General features: G+C 40.3%; 1 protein-coding gene across 1 annotated transcript in view; it reads right to left on the bottom strand.

Moving 5' to 3' along the window:
- Positions 1-4,403, bottom strand: part of CD47 (CD47 molecule) — an 85,986-nt gene extending 81,583 nt beyond the window's left edge. Inside the window, exon 1 of the mRNA XM_007946585.2 lies at positions 4,025-4,403. Within this exon, the coding sequence (XP_007944776.2) occupies positions 4,025-4,403 (379 nt within the window). The remainder of the gene's footprint in view (positions 1-4,024) is intronic.
- Between the last annotated feature and the right edge of the window lie 15,785 nt (positions 4,404-20,188).

The raw sequence follows: 20,188 nt of genomic DNA, 5'->3' as shown, positions 1-20,188 counted from the left end.
ATTCTCCAACATCTACATGATAGCCCCATCCAACCTTTTTGTGTAGAGGAGCAGATTTTACTTCCAATCAAAAATAGGTGCAAAGTAGTTACACCACCAGATACTGGTGAAGATACAGAGAAAATGGGTGACTCGCACATTGCTAAAGGAAATGTAAAATGTAACAGCCACTTTGGAGAATAGTTTGGCAGTTTTTTTAAAAAACTAATCACTCATTTACCATACAATCCAGCCACTGCTCCTGGGCGTATCTCCCAGAAGAATGAAAATATATCCACATAAAAACCTACACACAATTATACATTAAAAAAACACAAACTTACTGCTGTGGGGTCTATTCAACTCATAGAGACCCCTCCTTGCGTTTCCGAGGCTGTATCTCTATGGAAGTAGATTGCCCAGTCTTTCTTCCAAGGAGTGGCTGGTGGGTTTGAATCACCAGCCTTCTGGTTAGGAGTCATATGCATCACCAGAGCTCCCACAATAGCAGGTATACTTTTAATAGTCAAGAACTAGAAACAATCGAAATGTCCTATAATAGGTGAATGGTTAAACAAACTGTGGTATGTTCATCCATGGAATACTATTCAGCAATTAAAAAAAAAAAAAGAAGAACTATTAATACACAAAGGAGCTCTGGTAGTGCTATGGTAAGGCATTCAGCTGCTAACCAAGAGGTCGGCAGTTCGAATCCACCAGCTGCTCAGCAGAAGAAAGATGAGGTAGTCTGCTTCCACAGATTTACAGCCTTTGAAACCCTATGGGGGTCTCTGAGTTAGAATTTACTTGATGGCAGTGGGATTAATAAACACATTCTGAATGAAGAAAATAAAAAATTCATTCTAAAAAGGTAACATACTATGTGATTCCATTCATCTAGCATCCTAGAAATGACAAAAATATAGATAATCCACCCGCTGCCAGGGAGTCAGATCCGACTCATAGTGACCCTTCCTTGGGTTTCCAAGGCAATAGCACTACGGAAGTAGATTGCCCAACCTTCCTTCTGAGGAGTGGCTGGTGGGTTTGAACAACTAGCCTTCTGGTTAGTAGTCAAATGCCTTAGGCACTACACCACCAGAGCTCCTACAAATATAGATAAGGAGAAGAAATTGGTGCTTATTATGTGAGGGAGAGTGAGGTGTGAGGGAGATCTTTACAATTGTGGAAGAGTTCTTTATCTTGAATGCAATGGTAAAAACCAAACCCACTGGCATCAAGTCAGGTCTGACTCATAGTGACCCCTCTTTGAGTTTCCGAAGCAGTATCACTACAGAAGTAGATTGCCCAACCTTCCTTCCAGGGAGTGGCTGGTGGATTTGAACTGCCAGCCTTCTGGAAGGAAGGTTGGGCAATCTACTTCTGTAGTGATACTGCCTTGGAATCTACTTCTGTAGTGATACTGCCTCGGAAACTCAGATGCCTTAGACACTGCGCCACCAGAGCTCCTGCAATGGTAGTTACACAAATCTACACATGTGATAAAATGACATAGAACCATTCATGTTGTACCAATGTAAGTTACTTGGTTTCGATCCTGTACTATACAATACTGTTGTAGATAAAATTATTGGAAGAAACCAGGTAAAGGATATATAGGATCTCTCTGTTCTGTCCTTGAAACTTCCTGTGAATCTATAATTATTTTTAAAATTAAAAAATAAATAAAAATGGGTGCAAAGTTAAGTATGTGATACCCCCTGGGATAATTTTCTACATTCTGTACAACAAAATAATACTTTCTCATTTGGCCCCAAAACTAAGCAAAGGTCATAATTTTACAGGGCATCTTAAAAACAAAGAAAAATAAAACTACTACACATGACACTATATATTTTGTCCTCATCTCAGATTCTAATAATGTTCTCTCACTCATTTTCATTCTGCCTTCTAGCCTTCCAAGCTTCATAACTTGAGACTATCTCAGTGACCTACATTACACTCTAAAAAGCAGTAGCTCCCTATGTCTTTTTCCAACATGACCATGGAATTTTACATTCTCTCAGAAAAATGTCAACTAGGTATTAGATTAGGCGCTCTGGTAGCATAGTGCCTAAGGCACTTGACTGCTAACCAGGAGGCTGGTAGTTCAAACCCACCAGCCACTCCTCGGAAGGAAGGTTGGGCAATCTACTTCCGTAGTGATACTGCCTTGGAAATCCAAGGAGGGGTCGCTATGAGTTGAGACTGACCTGATGGCACATAACAAAGGTATTTGTTGTTGTTGTTGTTATGTGCCCTCGAGTCGGCCCCGACTCATAGCGACCCCCCCTTGGGTTTCTGAGGCAGTATCACTACGGAAGTAGGATTGCCCAACCTTCCTTCCGAGGAGTGGCTGGTGGGTTTGAACCGCCAGCCGTCTGGTTAGCAGGCAAGTGTCTTAGCCTCTATGCTACCAGAGCTCCCAACAAAGGTATTAGATTATCTAATTTCAGTAATTCAGAGTGTATATGAATTGACTGATTAGGCCTTCCTGAAAAGTATATGCTAAAAAATAAATTCTTCAGCCCAAATTAGTATCAAATTATTAAGAATTAGAATGCAAGAGACAATTCTGAGTAGAAAAGCCTACCAAATTCTCTTCACCTTTTGAGGAGCCATGTTTTACCCATTCCTCACAGCACACCATCCCTCTCACAACATCCCAGGCCAGCTTCAGCAACCTTATTTCATAAAATAAACATCTCAGGAAAACAACCAATATTTGCAAAGTACTTTGGCTTACAAAAATCTTTTACACAAGGGATCTCATTTGATGATACTCATTAGACTCTTTAGACTACATAAACCAAAACCAGACCCAACTCATTGCCATTGTATTGATTTGACCTCACAGCAACTCCACAAGACAGAGTCAAACTGCCCCCATAGGGTTTCCAAGGTTATAAATATTTATGGAAGCAGATTGCCTCATCTTTCTTCCATGGAGCGCCTGGTGGGTTCAAACTGTTGACCTTTTGGTTAACAGCCCAACTCTTTAACCACAGTGCCACTAGAGCTCCTAGACTACATAAAACCATCCCTGGTTTTAAGAAGAGGTAACTTGAAGTAACTTCTCAAAGTCACATAGGTGAATATTAAGTTGCAGAATAGGAAATATAATTCAGAATTCCTGATTCCCCATCCCAAGAAGTATCAAAATATTTACTCAAACCAAATACCCTATTCCTAATATGGTTATAGACATTTTATAACAGTAAATTAATGCTATAAGAATAGCTGATCCAATTGAACTGATCCCAAGATTTGCAATGTCTGATGACTCTAAATAGAACTTGCAAAATATAAAGTCAGGCTGCACCTATATCTGATTGAAGAAATCAGCTAGACCAGCAAGAAATATAAAAGAATGGAAACTGTTTACTTCAGCTAACCTTACTGATTTATACAACTCACCAATCACAGTTTGTGAAGAGAGAGCACAATCATGGTGCTATAACCAAGCATGAATTCAAAGAAATTATATTGGACCCCCAGGTCTCCAACATACTGGTCACAGGAAAGAACACCAAAGCAAGGGGAAACCTAGGAAACCTCAAGGAATCTTCCATGACACACCAGTCTCCTGATTCTCCTCCCAATCCATTCTTTCCAGAGGAAGAATAGATGAGGACTTGCCAACTCTTGATCAAAATACAAGGCTAAAATAAAAATAATAATAAAAAAAGCTAACTGAAGAAGCTCAAAAATTAATCTTGTGAAAAAAGTACTTTTGATGGCAACATACAGAAATGCAGAGTAGATGACCCAGGGACATAAATCACAATAGAAAAGTCCTCAGACCAAAAGTTTGAGAATCACACAATATACAAATTAACAAACAGAAAATGAGTTTTACTGCAAAAAGTATAAGAGCCTATACGATAAAACTCATGATCTTTGAACTGATAAACATTACAGCAACAGTTATTATTAACAGTCTGCTTTTTGATTCAAAGGAGTTCCTAGCTCTATTTGGCCCCCTTTCTTACAGGATTAGGATGCCATAGAACGAACAAAAAGGAAGCTTTTATAGAAGTCTTACCAACACGATATTTTAGTTCTGTGACTGTTTCGCCTTCTCTGCTCAATTCTGTTATTTCACATGTGTAGTTCCCAAGGACAGCATCACTCTTTTTCATCTTCAAAGAGGCATTTCCACGTAGAAGTTCTGATAGTGTGATTTCTGCACTACTAAAATTACTGCTGACATTAGTCAAAGCTAGAGCTCCATCATAGATCAAAATGTCTTTTCCTCTAAATTTCCACTTTAGATACAGTTCTCTAAGGGTACTCGTTTCCACATTTTTAGCAAAACACGGGAGGAGAACAGTGTCATTGCAAATGGTGAGTTCTACATATTTGATTGTATTAAATATTATTTGAGCTGAACCTGAAAAAGAAAAAGAGAAAAAATGTTTCATTTAACTTGTAGAATTTTATGCTATGAGATCTTAGATACGCTACATATCCTTAAAATAATGAGCAATGCTTCCACTGTTCACTTAAGTAAGCAATGCACTTATACAGAAAAGAAGATAGGCAAGGTAAAAACCAGAAACAAATTAATTTAACATCAACTTGCACAACTGGTAGACATCACTATAACTTTCCTTTAGTCATACTCAGTAATACAAAGTATACATTACCATGCATCTTGGGAATAAATTCACCCCAAGTGCATTGGAAAATACAGGTATAGTATCTTTCTTTTGATACTCTGAAATAATTATAATTGCTTACTGACTACACAGAGAAAAGTATTAACCTTACATGGGAAAATTTTAAGTAGAAAATCAACCCAAATAGAACACTCACTCTCAATTTCTATATACCTCCTCTAAACAGAACTTACTAACGCTGATACAAAATTTACCTCTATCCTTATGCTGCATTTACAAGAAAGTGGCAAGTTCTCCAGTACTTTAATATACAAAACAATCTGGTGAATCACATTACATCTTTCCACTAGGACAATCTTAGAACATTGACAAGAAAAAAATACTCTGTAGCTGTTTTCTCATTCCAAAATACCAGACACTTTATATGCAAGTGCTATAAAGGGTATATAACCAACTAACTACATAGGTAAAACAGTTAATGCAACAAACCTTTATCAGTGGTCCTTTAACGCCTGAAGAATATGGAAAACAAGTGCAACTTTCCTACATCCTTGCACATTTTATATGAATGATGACAGACTGCATTAACTTTCCCAATCCTTCTTTTATAAGACCCCAAATGGTAGTTTGTCCTGTTGAGAAGAATTAATAGCATATACTCTACTTAGTAGCAGAGCCTGCTCTTGGTTTCAACTTGTTTCTTAGCGGTATTTTGAGGAATTTATGGCTTTGGGGAGGAAGGAATACTTGCAATACATGTTTAGAAAGCATTGCTCTATAATGTCAATGAAATGTGATGGTGGTTTTTCCCTCAAAAAGCAAAGCACCAACATATGTAAATAAAAGTATCAACTTTGTTAATAATTCATCCTTAAAATTGCTACCTTTTTACATAAACTGGAAAAACAAAACTAAGGACATAGAATGTTCTTATTCTAGGATAATTACTATTCAGTATATACCCCTTGAATTAAGTGCTAGGATGCATAGCAGAATGTGAACTGGACAATGTCCTGAAAGTCTGAGTCCAAATTCTGCATCTGTTACTTTTTGGTACATGGCTTTGAGCAACTCATTTCACTTTTCTATACCTTAGTTTACTCTCTGTAAGCAAGAGGGTCAAGAGGAACATCAGGCCACTACACAAACACTAAGAAGCTCTGGTGATGCAGTAGTTTAGGCATTTGGCTGCTAACCAAAAGGTCAGAAGTTTGAACCCACCAGCTGAAATATGAGGTAATCTGTTTCCATAAAGATTTATAGCCTTGGAAACCCTATAGGGCAGTTCTCCATCCTATAGTCAGTCACTATGAGTCAGAATTGACTTATAATCAATAGCAGTGGTTTTGGTTTGGGTTTGACACAAGCACTACACGGACTGCCAAAATATGAACAAATCTGTCTTCAAAGAAGTATAGCCAGAATGCTCCTTAGAAGCAAGGATGGTAAGACTTCATCTCACATACTTTGGACATGTTACCAAGAGGGACCAGTCCTGGAGAAGAACATCATGTTTGGTAAAGTAAAGAGTCAGTGAAAATAAGCAAGACTTTCAACAAGATGGAGTTGACACAGTGGTTGCAACAGTGGGTTTAAAGACAGCAACCACTGAAAGGATAGCTTAGAACCAGGAAGTGTTTCATTCTGTTGTGCATGGGATCACTATGAGTTGGGGCCAACTTGATGGTACCTAACAACAACAACAACAGAATTGTGGTGATCATCAAAAGAGAAAAACATATGGACAGGGGCTCTGTGAAAATACTGTGTTATCAAAATGTATGTTGCTGTTGTTATGTGCCATCGAGTTGGACCTGATTCATAGCAACCCCTCCCTGGGTTTCTGAGGCAGTATCACTACAGAAGTAGATTCCCCAACCTTCCTTCCGAGGAGTGGCTGGTGGGTTTGAACCGCCAACCTTCTGGTTAGCAGTCAAGCGCCTTAGGCATATGCTACCAGAGCTCCCATGAAAATGTTTAGTGATAATATAAAAAGTAAACAATAAGGTTTTTAATGTAATGATTTGGATCTTCTCTGACTGGCAGGTTATAGTTATAGTTCTGGTAATTTGAACTCTGAACCAATCTTGTAGGTGTCCATGGCTCACCTATTCCCAGTTCTCTAAATTTATAGCCACCAAAATATTAGGAAACCTCAGGCCAAAACTAGACTTTCAACTGTATTCTCTCTCCAAAACCTTGGAGTTGTGAATTACTCATTGTCTTTACTAACCTCTAGATATCAGCAGGAATTATTTCCCCTAGGAGAGAAATTTTGAGGGGGCAACTGTGTGTACAAGAAGGAGAGAAGAAAAGGGTCATGGTGTTGGAATTAAAAAAAAAAGGACAGTGTCAGAAAATATGGTGAAAGATTTTTGCAATGGATAAAAAGATTACTGGGTGTTCTTTCAATGGAAAGCTGGGCCTTGTCTAAAAGACCCTAAGGAATTATCTGATTTTGTAGGTATTTGTGTCTTTCACTGTCTTTGACTAGACTTATTTTACAATTCTTAAATTGTAGAAAATTGAAGGTAACACAAATGATTCATGTGCATGGAAATACAAATAAACTTTGTTTTGCAATTGATATCCATCCTGCGGAAGAATTGAGTCCAAAACACTACATTTTACTGACCTGGGCATACTGACCACTTTGACATGTGTTAGTAAATTCATTTCCACATTCCTAATATTTACCAATGTGTCTATCCTTCTGCTTTTCTTTTGAACAGGTTTTACCATACTACGACAGTTTTACTTCTATTAGTAAATTAATTTCAGCAATCCTGAATGCCTATAAACATGCCTTTTCTTCTAATTTTCTTTTGAAAGAGTTTTTACCATATTACCGGTTCACTCATTAATGAATGAAATAAAATCTTTGACACGTGTTTATTTTATATTTATGAGTCATAATTCTATCTTTTAAAAATTACCCTTTAATAAAGAAAGATACAAGAGCTCAGCTATCCATTTGAATTTTAATTTTTAGAAGGTTCCAGGGTAAGTAAGAAGTAGTCTGCAAACACTCCACAATCTCATAACTTATCTCTAGAGAATTAATTTTCAAAGGAATGCAGGAAGCACTAATTGCACTGAATTATTTGTTGTAATAATGAATTTTTATAGCTGAAGTTACTGAAGTAGGATAAATGCTATCAATAAAATTCAAACTAAAATTGACCTGGATAACCAGAATATGAATAATCCTTCCACTATTAATAAATAAGGGGTAGTCCAAAAATGGTCACTTCCACTGTTAACTAAAATTTTACCCTTCATAAACGTTTATAAGAAATCATTAAGTAGCAAAGTTATCTGACTTGTGTTTTTTTTTTTTTTTTTAATTTTGCCTACTGTCTTCTGATGAAACAGCAAAGTGAAGGAAAGATAAAAAAATACAGAGAGTAAATAAAAGAACACAGATCATTAACATGAATTAAAAAAATTCTGAATAATCAAGATATCCATAAAGCAGTTTAAATAGGATAGGAATAGATAAATTTCATCAGCAGTGGTGCCAGAGGACATATAAATTAGCAAATGAGATGAAAAAGTTATTTTACATCAAATGCCAAAAATATTGGCCTTTACAACTTCTGTGAATACAGACCACCAAAACCCACACCACAGTCCAGAAAATAGCTATGCAGTTGTAGAAAAAGCTTAATATATGGCAGTCACAAAAGATATGTCCAGCTCAGAAATTTAAAAATGCAACAAGTATTTGTTGAGAATTACTCCACACAGAACATTATGATAGTACATGGGATACAATGGAGAAAATAAAATGTTAGAATTACTTTTTAGGAGCATACAATTCTCATAGGAGAGAAACACAGTTTTCATAATACTAGGTCTTAAGCCCATGGAAGCAGCAGTCAAGAAATCAAACAACATATTGCAATGGTCAAATGTGCTGCAAAAGACCTTTTTAAAGTATTAAAGAGCAAAGATGTCACTTTGAAGACTAAGGTGTGCCTTACCCAAGCTATTGTATTTTCAGTTGCCTCATATGCATGCAAAAGCTGGACAATGAAGACAAATTGAGGCATTTAAATTATGGTGTTAGTGAAGAATACTGAATACACCATGGACCTCAAGAAAAATGAACAAATATGCCTTGGATGATGGATAGCCAGAATGCTCCTTAGAAGTGAGAATGGCCAGACTTTGCCTTACCTACTTTGGTCATGTTGTCAGAAGGGACTAGTCCCTTGAGAAGGATACCATGCTTGGTAAAGTGCATGGTAAGCAAAAAAGGGGAAGACCCTCAATGAGATGAACTGACACAATGGCTATAAAAATGGGCTCAAGCATAGCAATGACTTTGAGGATGGCACTGGACTGGGCAGTGTTTCATTCTTTTGTACACAGCGTTGTTATGAGTCAAAACTGGCCTGACAATACCTAACAACAAGTGCTATCATTCCTGTATGAACAAATGAATAGGCAGAAGAGTAATCTGTCTTACAGATTTCTAAGAAAGTTTGTGTTGCTAGTGGGGGAAAAACAGAAGATGACTGTCATAATCCCTGCCCCATACAGGCCTTCAATCTTTACATGTTCCATGTAAATTTTCTCTTCATTTTAACAACTCTTAAACTACTTTCCTTTTGCCCCTTATCCCATACTCTCCACAGGAGCCCTTTCTGACTACCTCTTAACTCAAATTAAGTACTTCAGATAACAAGCTGTAGCTCCCTGTACTCCTCCATCTAGGAACTTAACCTTCAACTTCAACTATCCATATCTATTCTCCTTCTTTTTCCCCTCTTCAGATCAGAATATCTTCACATGTGACCTAATTTCCATTTCTGCCTCCATACCCATTAATCTCCTCAGGGATTTTCCTCAGTTAATTATTATCATACACATCCCCCATGTGCACTCTTTCCATCTTCTAGTTGTTACTTTTTTTTTTTCTCTAAGTATTAGCTTAAAACAAATACTTGAATCTTCACTAACTTTAAAAAATAAAAAATCTCTAGCATCCCCAAACAATACTTTATACACCTTTTATCACTTACAATTCACTCTTTAAACTTCTGATTCCTGGCCCTGCACGCCTACATTTTTCATTACAACAGCTTTTGCCAAAGTCACCACTATCTCATGGGGAAAATCCTGTGTATTGTTCACTTTCTATCGTACTTGACTCCTCTGCAGTTCTTGATCCAGTGGACAGCTCCTTTCTTGCTCTTGACACTTGGCCACTACCACATCACTTGATTCTGCATTTCCTCTTACTACTTTGTTCACCCCATTCCAATTTCCTTTCTTTATTGAAATCTATTCCCCGACTCATACTAAATGTTAGTGTTTCTAAGGGCTTCACATTCAATACCCTCCACCACCAAGTATCCTTGCTTATTCCCATGGTTTAACTAGTGGCACACAGTTTTCTTTAATTAGGTCTCTTTTTCCTTCTTAGTTACAGACCTTTGTAAGTCAACTGTTTGCTATTCATTTTTACTTGAATGCATTATAGTTACTTCAAGCTCAACATGCCAAAAGCTCTACTTACCTTACTTTCTCTTTCCCCTCCTCCAAAATCCTCACTTCCCCAAAATAATTCCTACCACTCAGATAGACCTACAACCTAGAAATCATGCTGAATTTCTCCCTCTCCTTAACCACAGGTAGGCTCAATCTATTTAATTGTTGTTGTTGTTATGTGCCGTAGAGTCGGCCCCGACTCATAGCGACCCTTCCTTGGGTTTCCGAGGCAGTATCACTACGGAAGTAGGATTGCCCAACCTTCCTTCCAAGGAGTGGCTGGTGGGTTAAGTCCAATGGTAAGGAGCTCTAGTGGTGCTGCGGTTAAAGCACTGGGCTGCTAACCAAACGGTGGATGGTTCAAATTCACCAGCAACTCTGCAGGAAAAAGATGAGGCAATCGGCTTCTGTAAAGATTTACAGCCTTGGAAACCCTATGGGGCAGTTCTACTCTGTCCTATAGGGTCCTATGAGTTGGAATAGACACTATGGCAGTGGGTAAGATGAATACTCATTGAGCAAATAAATGAACACTCATGTTTTGTTCCTTGAGACCTATTACCATATCATCCTAACTGGTTCCCTGCCTCCAGTCTCAATGTTTCCCCATCCCAATCCCAATGCATTTTCCACAGTTCCCAAAATAACTGTTCTAATTGCAAATGTGCACTCCTTTGCCTAATATACTTTAACAGCACCATCTTCCCCTTTCAGGCTAAATTCTAAGCACATTAGCATGGAATACAAACGAAGTCCTTCAAGATTCTTTCCAGTCCACCTCCTGTACTCCTCCATTCCCACCCTAAGTACCAATCACAATGACCAATGACCTTGCAATTTCATGAATATGAAAATGAACTCTGCTCCTATGTCTTTGCACATGGTGTTCCCCCTGCCTGAAAAGCCTATACCCTTCACTGGATTGCAGGGTATATAGTAGGTAAGAGCACAAACTTTGGAGCCAGACTCAGGTTCAAGTCTCAGCTCAAGTACTTCCTAGTTGCAGCTTTATTTAAGCTCTGTATCTACATTTCTTTATCTATAAAATCTGAATAGTAACAGCATAAGCCTCATACAGATTTTGTTAATTTTAATGAGATAACGAACATGAACTTTGCATTGCCGTGTTTTCACATTCACAGCAAGTACTTAATAAATGGTAGCTATGGTTTTCAACAGTTGAGATGTTCTATCCTTCTCCCCCCCTTCCCTACCATCACTCGATTGTATTCATATTCCTCCTTATTGTTCCTACCACCCCCATTCAAGTCTTGTCACTGCATTTATATTAAAATTTTTATTTTAACTGTCTTTTCCAATAGACTGATAAAGTAGTAAAAGTAAAGGCAATGTCTTCATCTGTAATCCTCTGGATCTAGCCCAGGATCCAGCAAGTAGGACTCGACATATTCCTTATGAATGGAAAAATTTTGAAGTATGAATTCTACAAAAGGAAAACCTAAAAATCATAGAGGAAAAGACAAGTTCATTCTTCTATATTTCAAGTGAATCCTCTATTGCTTCCCACTCCTAAAGACCTGATTATGGAATTGGGAAGCTGCATTTTTAATTGGAAAAAAAAAAATCAGTTGCATGGTTGGAAGTGCTCTTTTAAAATCACATGAATGTGTCTAAGAATGATCCTGCTAGTGGATAATGGTTAAACTGGGTCTGGCACGATGAGAAAGAATGTTAGGGGAGAGAAAAGGGTTCTAGGGAGAGTAAGTAAGATGTAGAGAGGAATGAATAGAGTAAATGAAGTATAGTAGAAGATTAGTCAGGTGAACACCAGGAGATAAGAGTTTGAAAAGCTGGTTAAGAAATATTATAAAAGGCTTTGCTTGCATGCCATGCTGAAGAATTTGGACTTGATCAGATAAGCAACAGCAAACTACTCATATCTGCATTTAAAAAAGGCAGACTAATAACAGTATGGAGAATGCATTGATGGTAGGAAGAAAAATGAGCAAAGGAGACCCGTTAAGAGTCTACTGCAATAATCCAGGTAAACAGCCACTGGAGAGAAGGCCTAAAAGTTACAGTAAAAAGTGAAGTAAAATCAACAGGTGCCAGATGTAAAGATGAAGGAGAAGTGAGAAGAAGAATTAAAGTTGTTATCCAAAACAGTACATGTAACAAACAATTAAGATTGCTGGTAACTATAAAGAAAGGAGATTTAGGAAATTTGGGAGTAATATTATTCCAGTATTTAACAGGATACAGTAAAATGAAATGTGATGTCCAGTAGACTCCAGGATATATGGAGCTGTAAGAACTTAGGAATCAATAGAAACGGCTGGTAATGGAAACTGTGAGCATATATAAAATTACCCAGAGAAACCTTGTAAAAGAAATACAGAAGGCAGAGAATAAAATCTTGGGGAACACCAATAATTATGGGGCAAAGAGTTAAATGAGAATGATCTAGAGAAATGAGAAAAAGTAAGAGAAGTAGGAGAGGCAGCAAAGAATGCTCTAGCAGATACCAACAGTGGAGTTTTAATAGAGATAAAACAGATGTTAAGTGAAATGAATGAAAACAAACCTCTGGACTCAAAACTGTAACATCACTAGTTTCTTTATCTGCAGTAATGTCAACAGAATAATAGTGGGATGAGAAGTCACAATGCTTCTGGAAGTGAAAGGGAAAAAGGAGAAACAGTGGGTCTTTCAATAAATTTGACCCTAAGAAAGCAGAGAGAGAAGGCAGTAACTGGAAGCGTGGAGGCAGGGACAAAGGCAAGCTTCTTTGTTTCCTGTTGTTTGTTTTCTTTAACGTGGTAAAACCAGTAGGTCTGCAAGCTATGAGGAAGAAGCCAATGGAGAGAAGAAGACTAAAGATAGAAGACTGAAGAATTAAACAAGCTAGGCAGGTTTCCTAAAAGGTAGAAGTGAAAGAACTGTAATATACAGGTTGTCCTTGCCTTTGAAAAGCGAATGGGCACTCTTCTGAAACTGCATGGAGAAGGAGAAGGAGATGAAAATTGCGAAACGTATTACAGATAAATTTAGAAATGGTGGGAGGGAAATTGAGGGAGTTCACACCATACACCACTATTTTTTTCAGTAGAGTAGGAAGTTGATTATCTGTTCAGAATGAGTGTTCAGGAATAAGCCCAACAACCACAACGGCAAATGAAGCCAAGCCCGTAAGTAGAGATGTCTGCCAGAAATGAATCCTACCAGCTTTTGCAACCAGACCAAGCCTCTAGCAAGAACTGGAGCCTTAACCAAATCAAGTTAGAACTGGGATACAAGGAAAGGTCTAGTCAGGTGTCTCGTCAATAGAGACTAAAATAAACAGAAGTCTAGGGTAAAGCAGGGCCTCCATAAGTTTTATGGCTCTGACTCTTCAAGCAATATCCCTGGATTTAAAAGTGGTCTTATAAGAACAGAAGTGGACTGACCTAAAACTACAGGGATAAAGGCAGTCTGAGGTAAGCAACATCCAGAATTATGACCTTATTAAGTATTTACAATAAATTCAGTAGGGTGTATATATTGTTGTTGTTGTATGCCGTCGAGTCAGCCCTGACTCATAGCGACCCCTCCTTGGGTTTCCGAGGCAGTATCACTACGGAAGTAGGATTGCCCCACCTTCCTTCCGAGGAGTGGCTGGTGGGTTTGAACCGCCAGCCTTCTGGTTAGCAGTCAAGTGCCTTAGCCACTATGCTACCAGAGCTCCCAGTGTGTATGTATATGTGTATGTGTGTGTGTATATATATATATATATATATAGTAGGAGTGGTAAGGAGCTCTGGTACCAGAGCTCCTAGTGTGTATATATATATACATATATATATATATATAGTAGGAGTGGTAAGGAGCTCTGGTAGCATAGTGGCTAAGGCACTTGACGGCTAACCAGAAGGCTGGCGGTTCAAACCCACCAGCCACTCCTCGGAAGGAAGGTGGGGCAATCCTACTTCCGTAGTGATTCTGCCTCGGAAACCCAAGGAGGGGTCGCTATGAGTCAGGGCTGACTCCATGGCACATAACAACAACAACAACAACAAAGTAGGAGTGGTACCAAAACAAAACCAAAAAAAACACAACCAATTGCTAGAGTTCATTCCAACTCATGGCAACCCCTTGCGTTGCAGAGTAGAACTGTGAGCCACAGGGTTTTCAAGGTTGTGATATTCTGGAAGTTGATCCCCAGATCTTTCTTTTGAGGCACCTTTGAGTGGGTCTAAACCACCAACTAACCTGTTAGGTGTTAAGTATTTTAACTTTGTGGCACCCAGGACTCCTATTAAGTACTACAGCTTAAGAACGGTCCTTACTTTCTCTGAAAGGAACCCTGATGGCACAATGGTTAAATAATGAGAGCTTTGGTAGCGTAGTGCCTAAGGCACTTGACTGCTAACGAGAAGGTTGGCGGTTCAAATCCACCAGCCACTCCTTGGAAGGAAGATGAGGCAATCTACTTCCGCAGTGATACTGCCTCGGAAACCCAAGAAAGGGTCACTATGAGTCGGGGCTGACTCGACAGCACATAACAACCACCACCACCAAAAAGTCAGCAGTTTGAATCCACCAGCTCTTCCATGGGAGAAAAGATCTGGCAATCTGCTCCTATAAAGATGACAGCCTAAGAATCCCTATGGGGCTGTTCTACTTTGTCCTACAGGGTTACTATGAGTTGGAATCAACTTGAGGGCACATACCAATAAATCCATGACCTACATTTTAAGTTAAGAAGCCTAGAGTCTGAAATGCTTCTCTATGCCTAAGAGGACCTTGCAAAGTGATTAGAGTGTCACAAGGGTTCATATATGCTTCAAATGCAAATAGCAATTTTGATAGACCCTGTACGTGCCAAACCCTTTGTTTTCTCTTTTAATCTAGAGGTATGATATGTACTCACATATTTACATTTATTCTCCTACTCTAAATCTGTTAAGTCCTAGGTGACAAGAATCTGAGTCTTCTGCAACTGCTCCATGGCTCTGAAATGAAATATCCAGAGAAGAGCACAGCTTCTAATTTCAACTATTTCGCTCCATCAAACCACTTGAAGGAAAATTCAAGTTCTATTGTCTTACTCTAGGTATATCAGAATCAAATTTCCTGGTGATCTACATTTTTTACTTTAGCATTACAATGAGTTAGTGAAATCGATTCTCCGCTATTGTTCTTTTATCATAGTATAAATATCTGCACTTGTACACAAAGTGAAAGTAGCTTTATGATAACCCAAAAGTATATTATATTTTACTGGGACATAAGATATAAAAATAGAGAAATGTTTATCTTGTATAAAGGTATGACAGAAAAATGCTAAAAGATGGGTAAAAATGGAAACCTGAAAATTAGTGCCACACACACAAAAAAGTATTAATTTATAAAATCAATGCATGTCTATTATTAGCTATAGCTGAATTAATATTAAGGAATGTAAACTTAGTTTTAGTGATGTGAGTGATTATTTTGGATTTAGAGTACTTAATAATTTGGGGGGGGGGCAACCACCTATTTTTCATCTTTAGAATCTGGCCTTTCAAATCTCCAGTAACAACTCTGTGCAAAGATGAAACATCTGCCAAAACACAGATGACAGCATGAGCAAGTGTCCTAATGTTCAGCACTTAGTATAATGCTTTAACACACTGCTTCTAGACTGCTGGGGCGGCCCCAATAAATAAGTACATTTATTTCCTTAAAATGCCAACTTATATTTAAAAGGAAACACCCCGATTGCCAGTCCATTACAAATGAAACTGAAAGCAAACATAAACTTCTGTACAAATGAATTTTTAAATTTATGACCTTTGTACTCATTTCTAGATTCTATATTCAATCTCCAAAATCTGTTATAACTACTTGTGTTCTGAAACTACTATCTCCTTATATTAGTCCTTTTGAAGATACATATTAAACACACACAAAAATACATTGTATCTTATGACAAACACAATTACTTCCTGGTTTATATTCAACACTGAGCAGAACTCAAACGCATAATGCCTTTGTTTTTTCAGGTTAATATTTACCACGTACAATAAAATACCATAAATTTTGAGTTCTATGACTCTATAGGGATTTGAGCACATTAATACTGTATTTAAATGAGAGGTAATTATACATGATCTTAACAATTACCAAAGGAGGCCTAACCGAACTAGCCCCAAAAGTACCATTGCAGCAGTTCTTTCAAATTTGCTTGAAAATAGGGCCCCTGCTTTTAAAACAGTACATGATTTATACCTTTTACTATTCAGCTTGGCTTTGATGCCAACAGTCTGAATTAGTGATATTTTAACAGGAGTTTATAATCTCAATATGAAGGCTTTTCTGGTTATACAACAGGTATCTGAAAACATGTTATTTTAGCTATAATGATGATAACAAGAAGCACACTAACGATGATGACAGGAAACATTACCTAATATCAACCCTTCAGATAATAGGGATCTTGATCATTAACAGCTCCAACATCTCAGGATGCTTGGGAGGTGGGGGTAGGGAGAGTAAGTGGTACGTAAGGACTTAAGGACATCTTGGAAATGCCTCAAAGTCATTAAGTGTTTATAAACAGCACAATGACACTAATAATCAGTTTAAAACTAAAGTAACCTAGTATTACAGAATTAAATATAAGAACAGTTACCCAACTTGGATTCTGATTCTTACAAAGAGTTCACAAATGGTTCAATATATAATTGTGAATTGTGACAGACACTATGGAGCCACGAAAATCCCTATTTCTTCCTTATTCTTCATAGGAGACACACACATTTTAAAAAAGCGAAACGGATTCCAAAGGCTGGGGGGCTGGGGAGCAAAAACGCCTTTGCGGTCTAAAGAAATCCCACTCTACTGCAAATGTGTTTTGACTAGAGATTACTGTCTTCATAGTGCAGGCGAAATCTGGAATACTTTTAAAACAATCCACCAAATAAAGTGGAAAAACTTCAACGCACAGTTTGGAATGTATTAAAAGTGGTTGATGGAGCTTGATCACGAAAAAGAGTTTCGAGAAAGCGTATTTCTAGGGTTTAAACGGGGGGAGAGGGAGTGCAGAAGAATCCTCTGATTAAATGCTAGGTTGGAAATGAAACTTAATAGTGCCCTTTACGTCCCCTTCGCTCCTTGTTCATGTGGGCGAGCAAACAGCAGGAACCTCCTGCAGCCGACTTCACCAAAATGCGCACTTCCATTGCCAGAGGCCCAAGCCCTCCCACTCTCCCTCCTTCATCACCCAAAACGCCTAAACACAGAGAAAGGAGAAGGGTGCGAAGGAAGAGAGACCCTGATAAACGGCCACCCGCTCTCCTCGGAGCGCGCCCTCTCTCTGCCTTACAGTTAATTTTTGCGCGAAGTGAAGGGTTTGGACTCTTCTCAGTGTGTGCATCTGGAGGCGGAGGGCAAGGTGAAGCAGCTGAGCCCGGCTCCTCACTCAGGGGAGGAGAAAGACGAGGGAGAGCAAGGGGTGGGGACGCCCGATTACCCGCCGGGCCCTCCACGTCTGCGCTCGTCGCGCGCGGCGCTCGTAGGTCCCGCGCCTTGGCCACCCGCTTCGCGCGCCGCCGGGCCGGGACGCAGCCCGCACGCCCCTTAGGGCGGCGAGAGACCAGTCGCAGGGCTGGGAGCGAAGGGCCACTCACCGCAGCACGCTGAGCACAGCAGCAGCGCCGCCACCAGGGGCCACATCTCTGCGCCCTCCCGGGAGTCGCTGCGCCTCCCCACTGCCGCCGCCGCAGGTGTCTGTAACAGTCGCCGCCGTCCCCGTTACAGGCCAAGCCGGCCGCGGCCACCGCCGCCAACCCCACAGGCAGGACCGGCCGCCGCCGCCACGCGTCACAACCAGCACCGGCCGCCGAGGCTGCCCGACCGCGCGCACGCGCGTTCCCGCTGTTCCACCCCCCCCCAAAACTGGCTTCCCCGCCCGAGCGAGCTGCGCACGCGCACTTGCCCTCGCCCCGCCGCGGCTGTGGACGCCTCGCCTTTCCCACTGTTCAGTCCCGGCTCACCGCCGCTCCGCCCAGCCACAGAGTCGGCTCCTGGGCAGTGACGTGTGGTGGGCTTCCTGGTCAGGTCCCGCTGCACTCGCCCCTCCCCGGGGTCCGAGCCCCGCCCGCTCCGAATCCGCTCGTCCCGGGATGCTGCTGAGTGTGTGCGCCCACGCTCACAGAGACCTCACGGCACCCGCCCTCCAGCAGTTCCTTCCTGCTTCGCACTCAGCCCGGGGCTCCACGGTCCTACCTCCACTTTTCCTTTCCCAGCTGGCACTTCACACTCTCACGCTTCAGGGACGCCCCCGCCTCCCACCCCCCGGGCTTTTACTCCTGTGTCGAAGCCCCGGCTCTGGCTGGCACCTACCGTGCAGCCCCCGCCCCAGCACAACACTTGCCTTTCTCCTCTCCCGGGTCCACCCGCTGCCTTCTCGCCTCTCACCTCCGCGCGTTCCCCCATAAATGCCGCCGCCTCGCCCACACCCGCGTGGGGGCGTCTCCACACTTCCCACGCGGTCAGGCAGCCAGGAGGGCGCCTCGCCGACAGCACGGATATGCACGGGTCCCAACTTGCAGGGCGCTTCTATTCGCTCACCCTTCGTGCGTTCCAGGCTCTCTCCTCGGTTCTCCCACCAGGTCTTCATTTGTTCCCACGCGGTTCTCTGCCCACTTTATCATTTTGCACTTTAGTGTTTTCCCCAATGTGGACAAAGCCGTTGAATGTCCCACTGAATCACGTACTCCACATCCTTCATCCTGAAGCAAAAGCCCTTTTAAAACTACCTTAAACATATATCCTAAATGATGAAATCTCTAGTCAAAAAGCCAGGCTCTGGTGGCTGCATATCAGAATAACAAGGTCTTTACACCCTGTTAGGAACTCTGGTGGTGTAATGCCTAAAGCATTTGACTGCTAACCAGAAGGCTGGAGGTTTAAACTCACCAGCCACTCCTTGGAAGGAAGATTGGGCAATCTACTTCCATTGAGATACCGCCTCAGAAACCCAAAGAGGGGTCACTGTGAGTCAGATCTAACTCCAGGGCAGTGAGTTTTGTTTTTGTTTTTTTCACACCTTGTCGCGTAGAGCCAATTACCACAACAGGTTGAAGCCGGAAAAGCAAAAGAATTTATTGAGTATCCATACCCAAGGAGACAGAATTGTTTCTCTGAAAAGTATGTCTCCCTGAGCTAAAAAGTTAGGGGTTTGTTTTGTTTTGTTTTTTAAGGAAATTATTCTAAGGGGTAGAGATGCTTGAGGAATGCGGATAATGTCATCTTGTTATCAGGATGAGTCATTTCTTCTGTGAACTTTCTGTCACTCTGGTCAGTGATGTAAAACTGCCTTAGTCACAATTGTTTTGTAAACTCTTTGTTCTTGCCAGGAAAGATTAACTCTAGAGGAGGGGAAAATGTGGGAATGGGGAACACTCAGGCTTCTTGGCTGGGGATGTACCTGTTTCTTCTTTATCTTGGCTGCTTGGTGTTTCTTAGGGCATCTGGTTCTATAAACCATAGTTATCAGCTAAAAAATGGTCAGTGGGTTTATGTCACATGCACTAACTGGATGTGTAAGGAAAGAAAACCACCTACAGTGACTAACTTACTTACACAGAAGGAGAGAGAGGGAAAAGAAAGAGAAAATTAATCATGGTTAATGTCTTCCCCAATTATAGCTGTTAATTTGTTATACTTCTGTAATTTTTCAGCAAGATGGCTTCAACAGTTGTTTTTCTCTTACCTACTGCAAAAAGTAACTTCCCACCACAATATACCACTTCTTCAAGTAGTCTACTCAGAACATCCCTCCATTGCACCCTGTCTTCACAGGAATAAAATTCAGGAAACAAATGCCACTTTCTCTGACCCACTGTAGCAGTGCATTATATACTATATAGTTTTTCCCTGTAATTGCTTTTACTGTGAACCACTCCCCTACAACATCAATTCTGTAAATCAGATAGAGCAACTTAAGTATTCCCTCCTCTAAGACCTTCTGTTGAACTGGGCAAACTGTGTTGATGTGACTTAAGGCAAGCATTGCTCTGGTTAAATTTTTTTTTTTTTTTTAATGAGTAGAAAAGCAAAACAGTCATTTGGCAGACATCTCACTAAAACAATGACTAATTATT

This window comes from Orycteropus afer, unplaced genomic scaffold, assembly GCF_000298275.1.
Source record: "Orycteropus afer afer isolate SDZICR_OR568_19922 unplaced genomic scaffold, OryAfe1.0 scaffold00166, whole genome shotgun sequence".
Classification (NCBI taxonomy): Eukaryota; Metazoa; Chordata; class Mammalia; order Tubulidentata; family Orycteropodidae; genus Orycteropus; species Orycteropus afer.
This window is presented reverse-complemented; position numbering and strand designations above follow the sequence as displayed.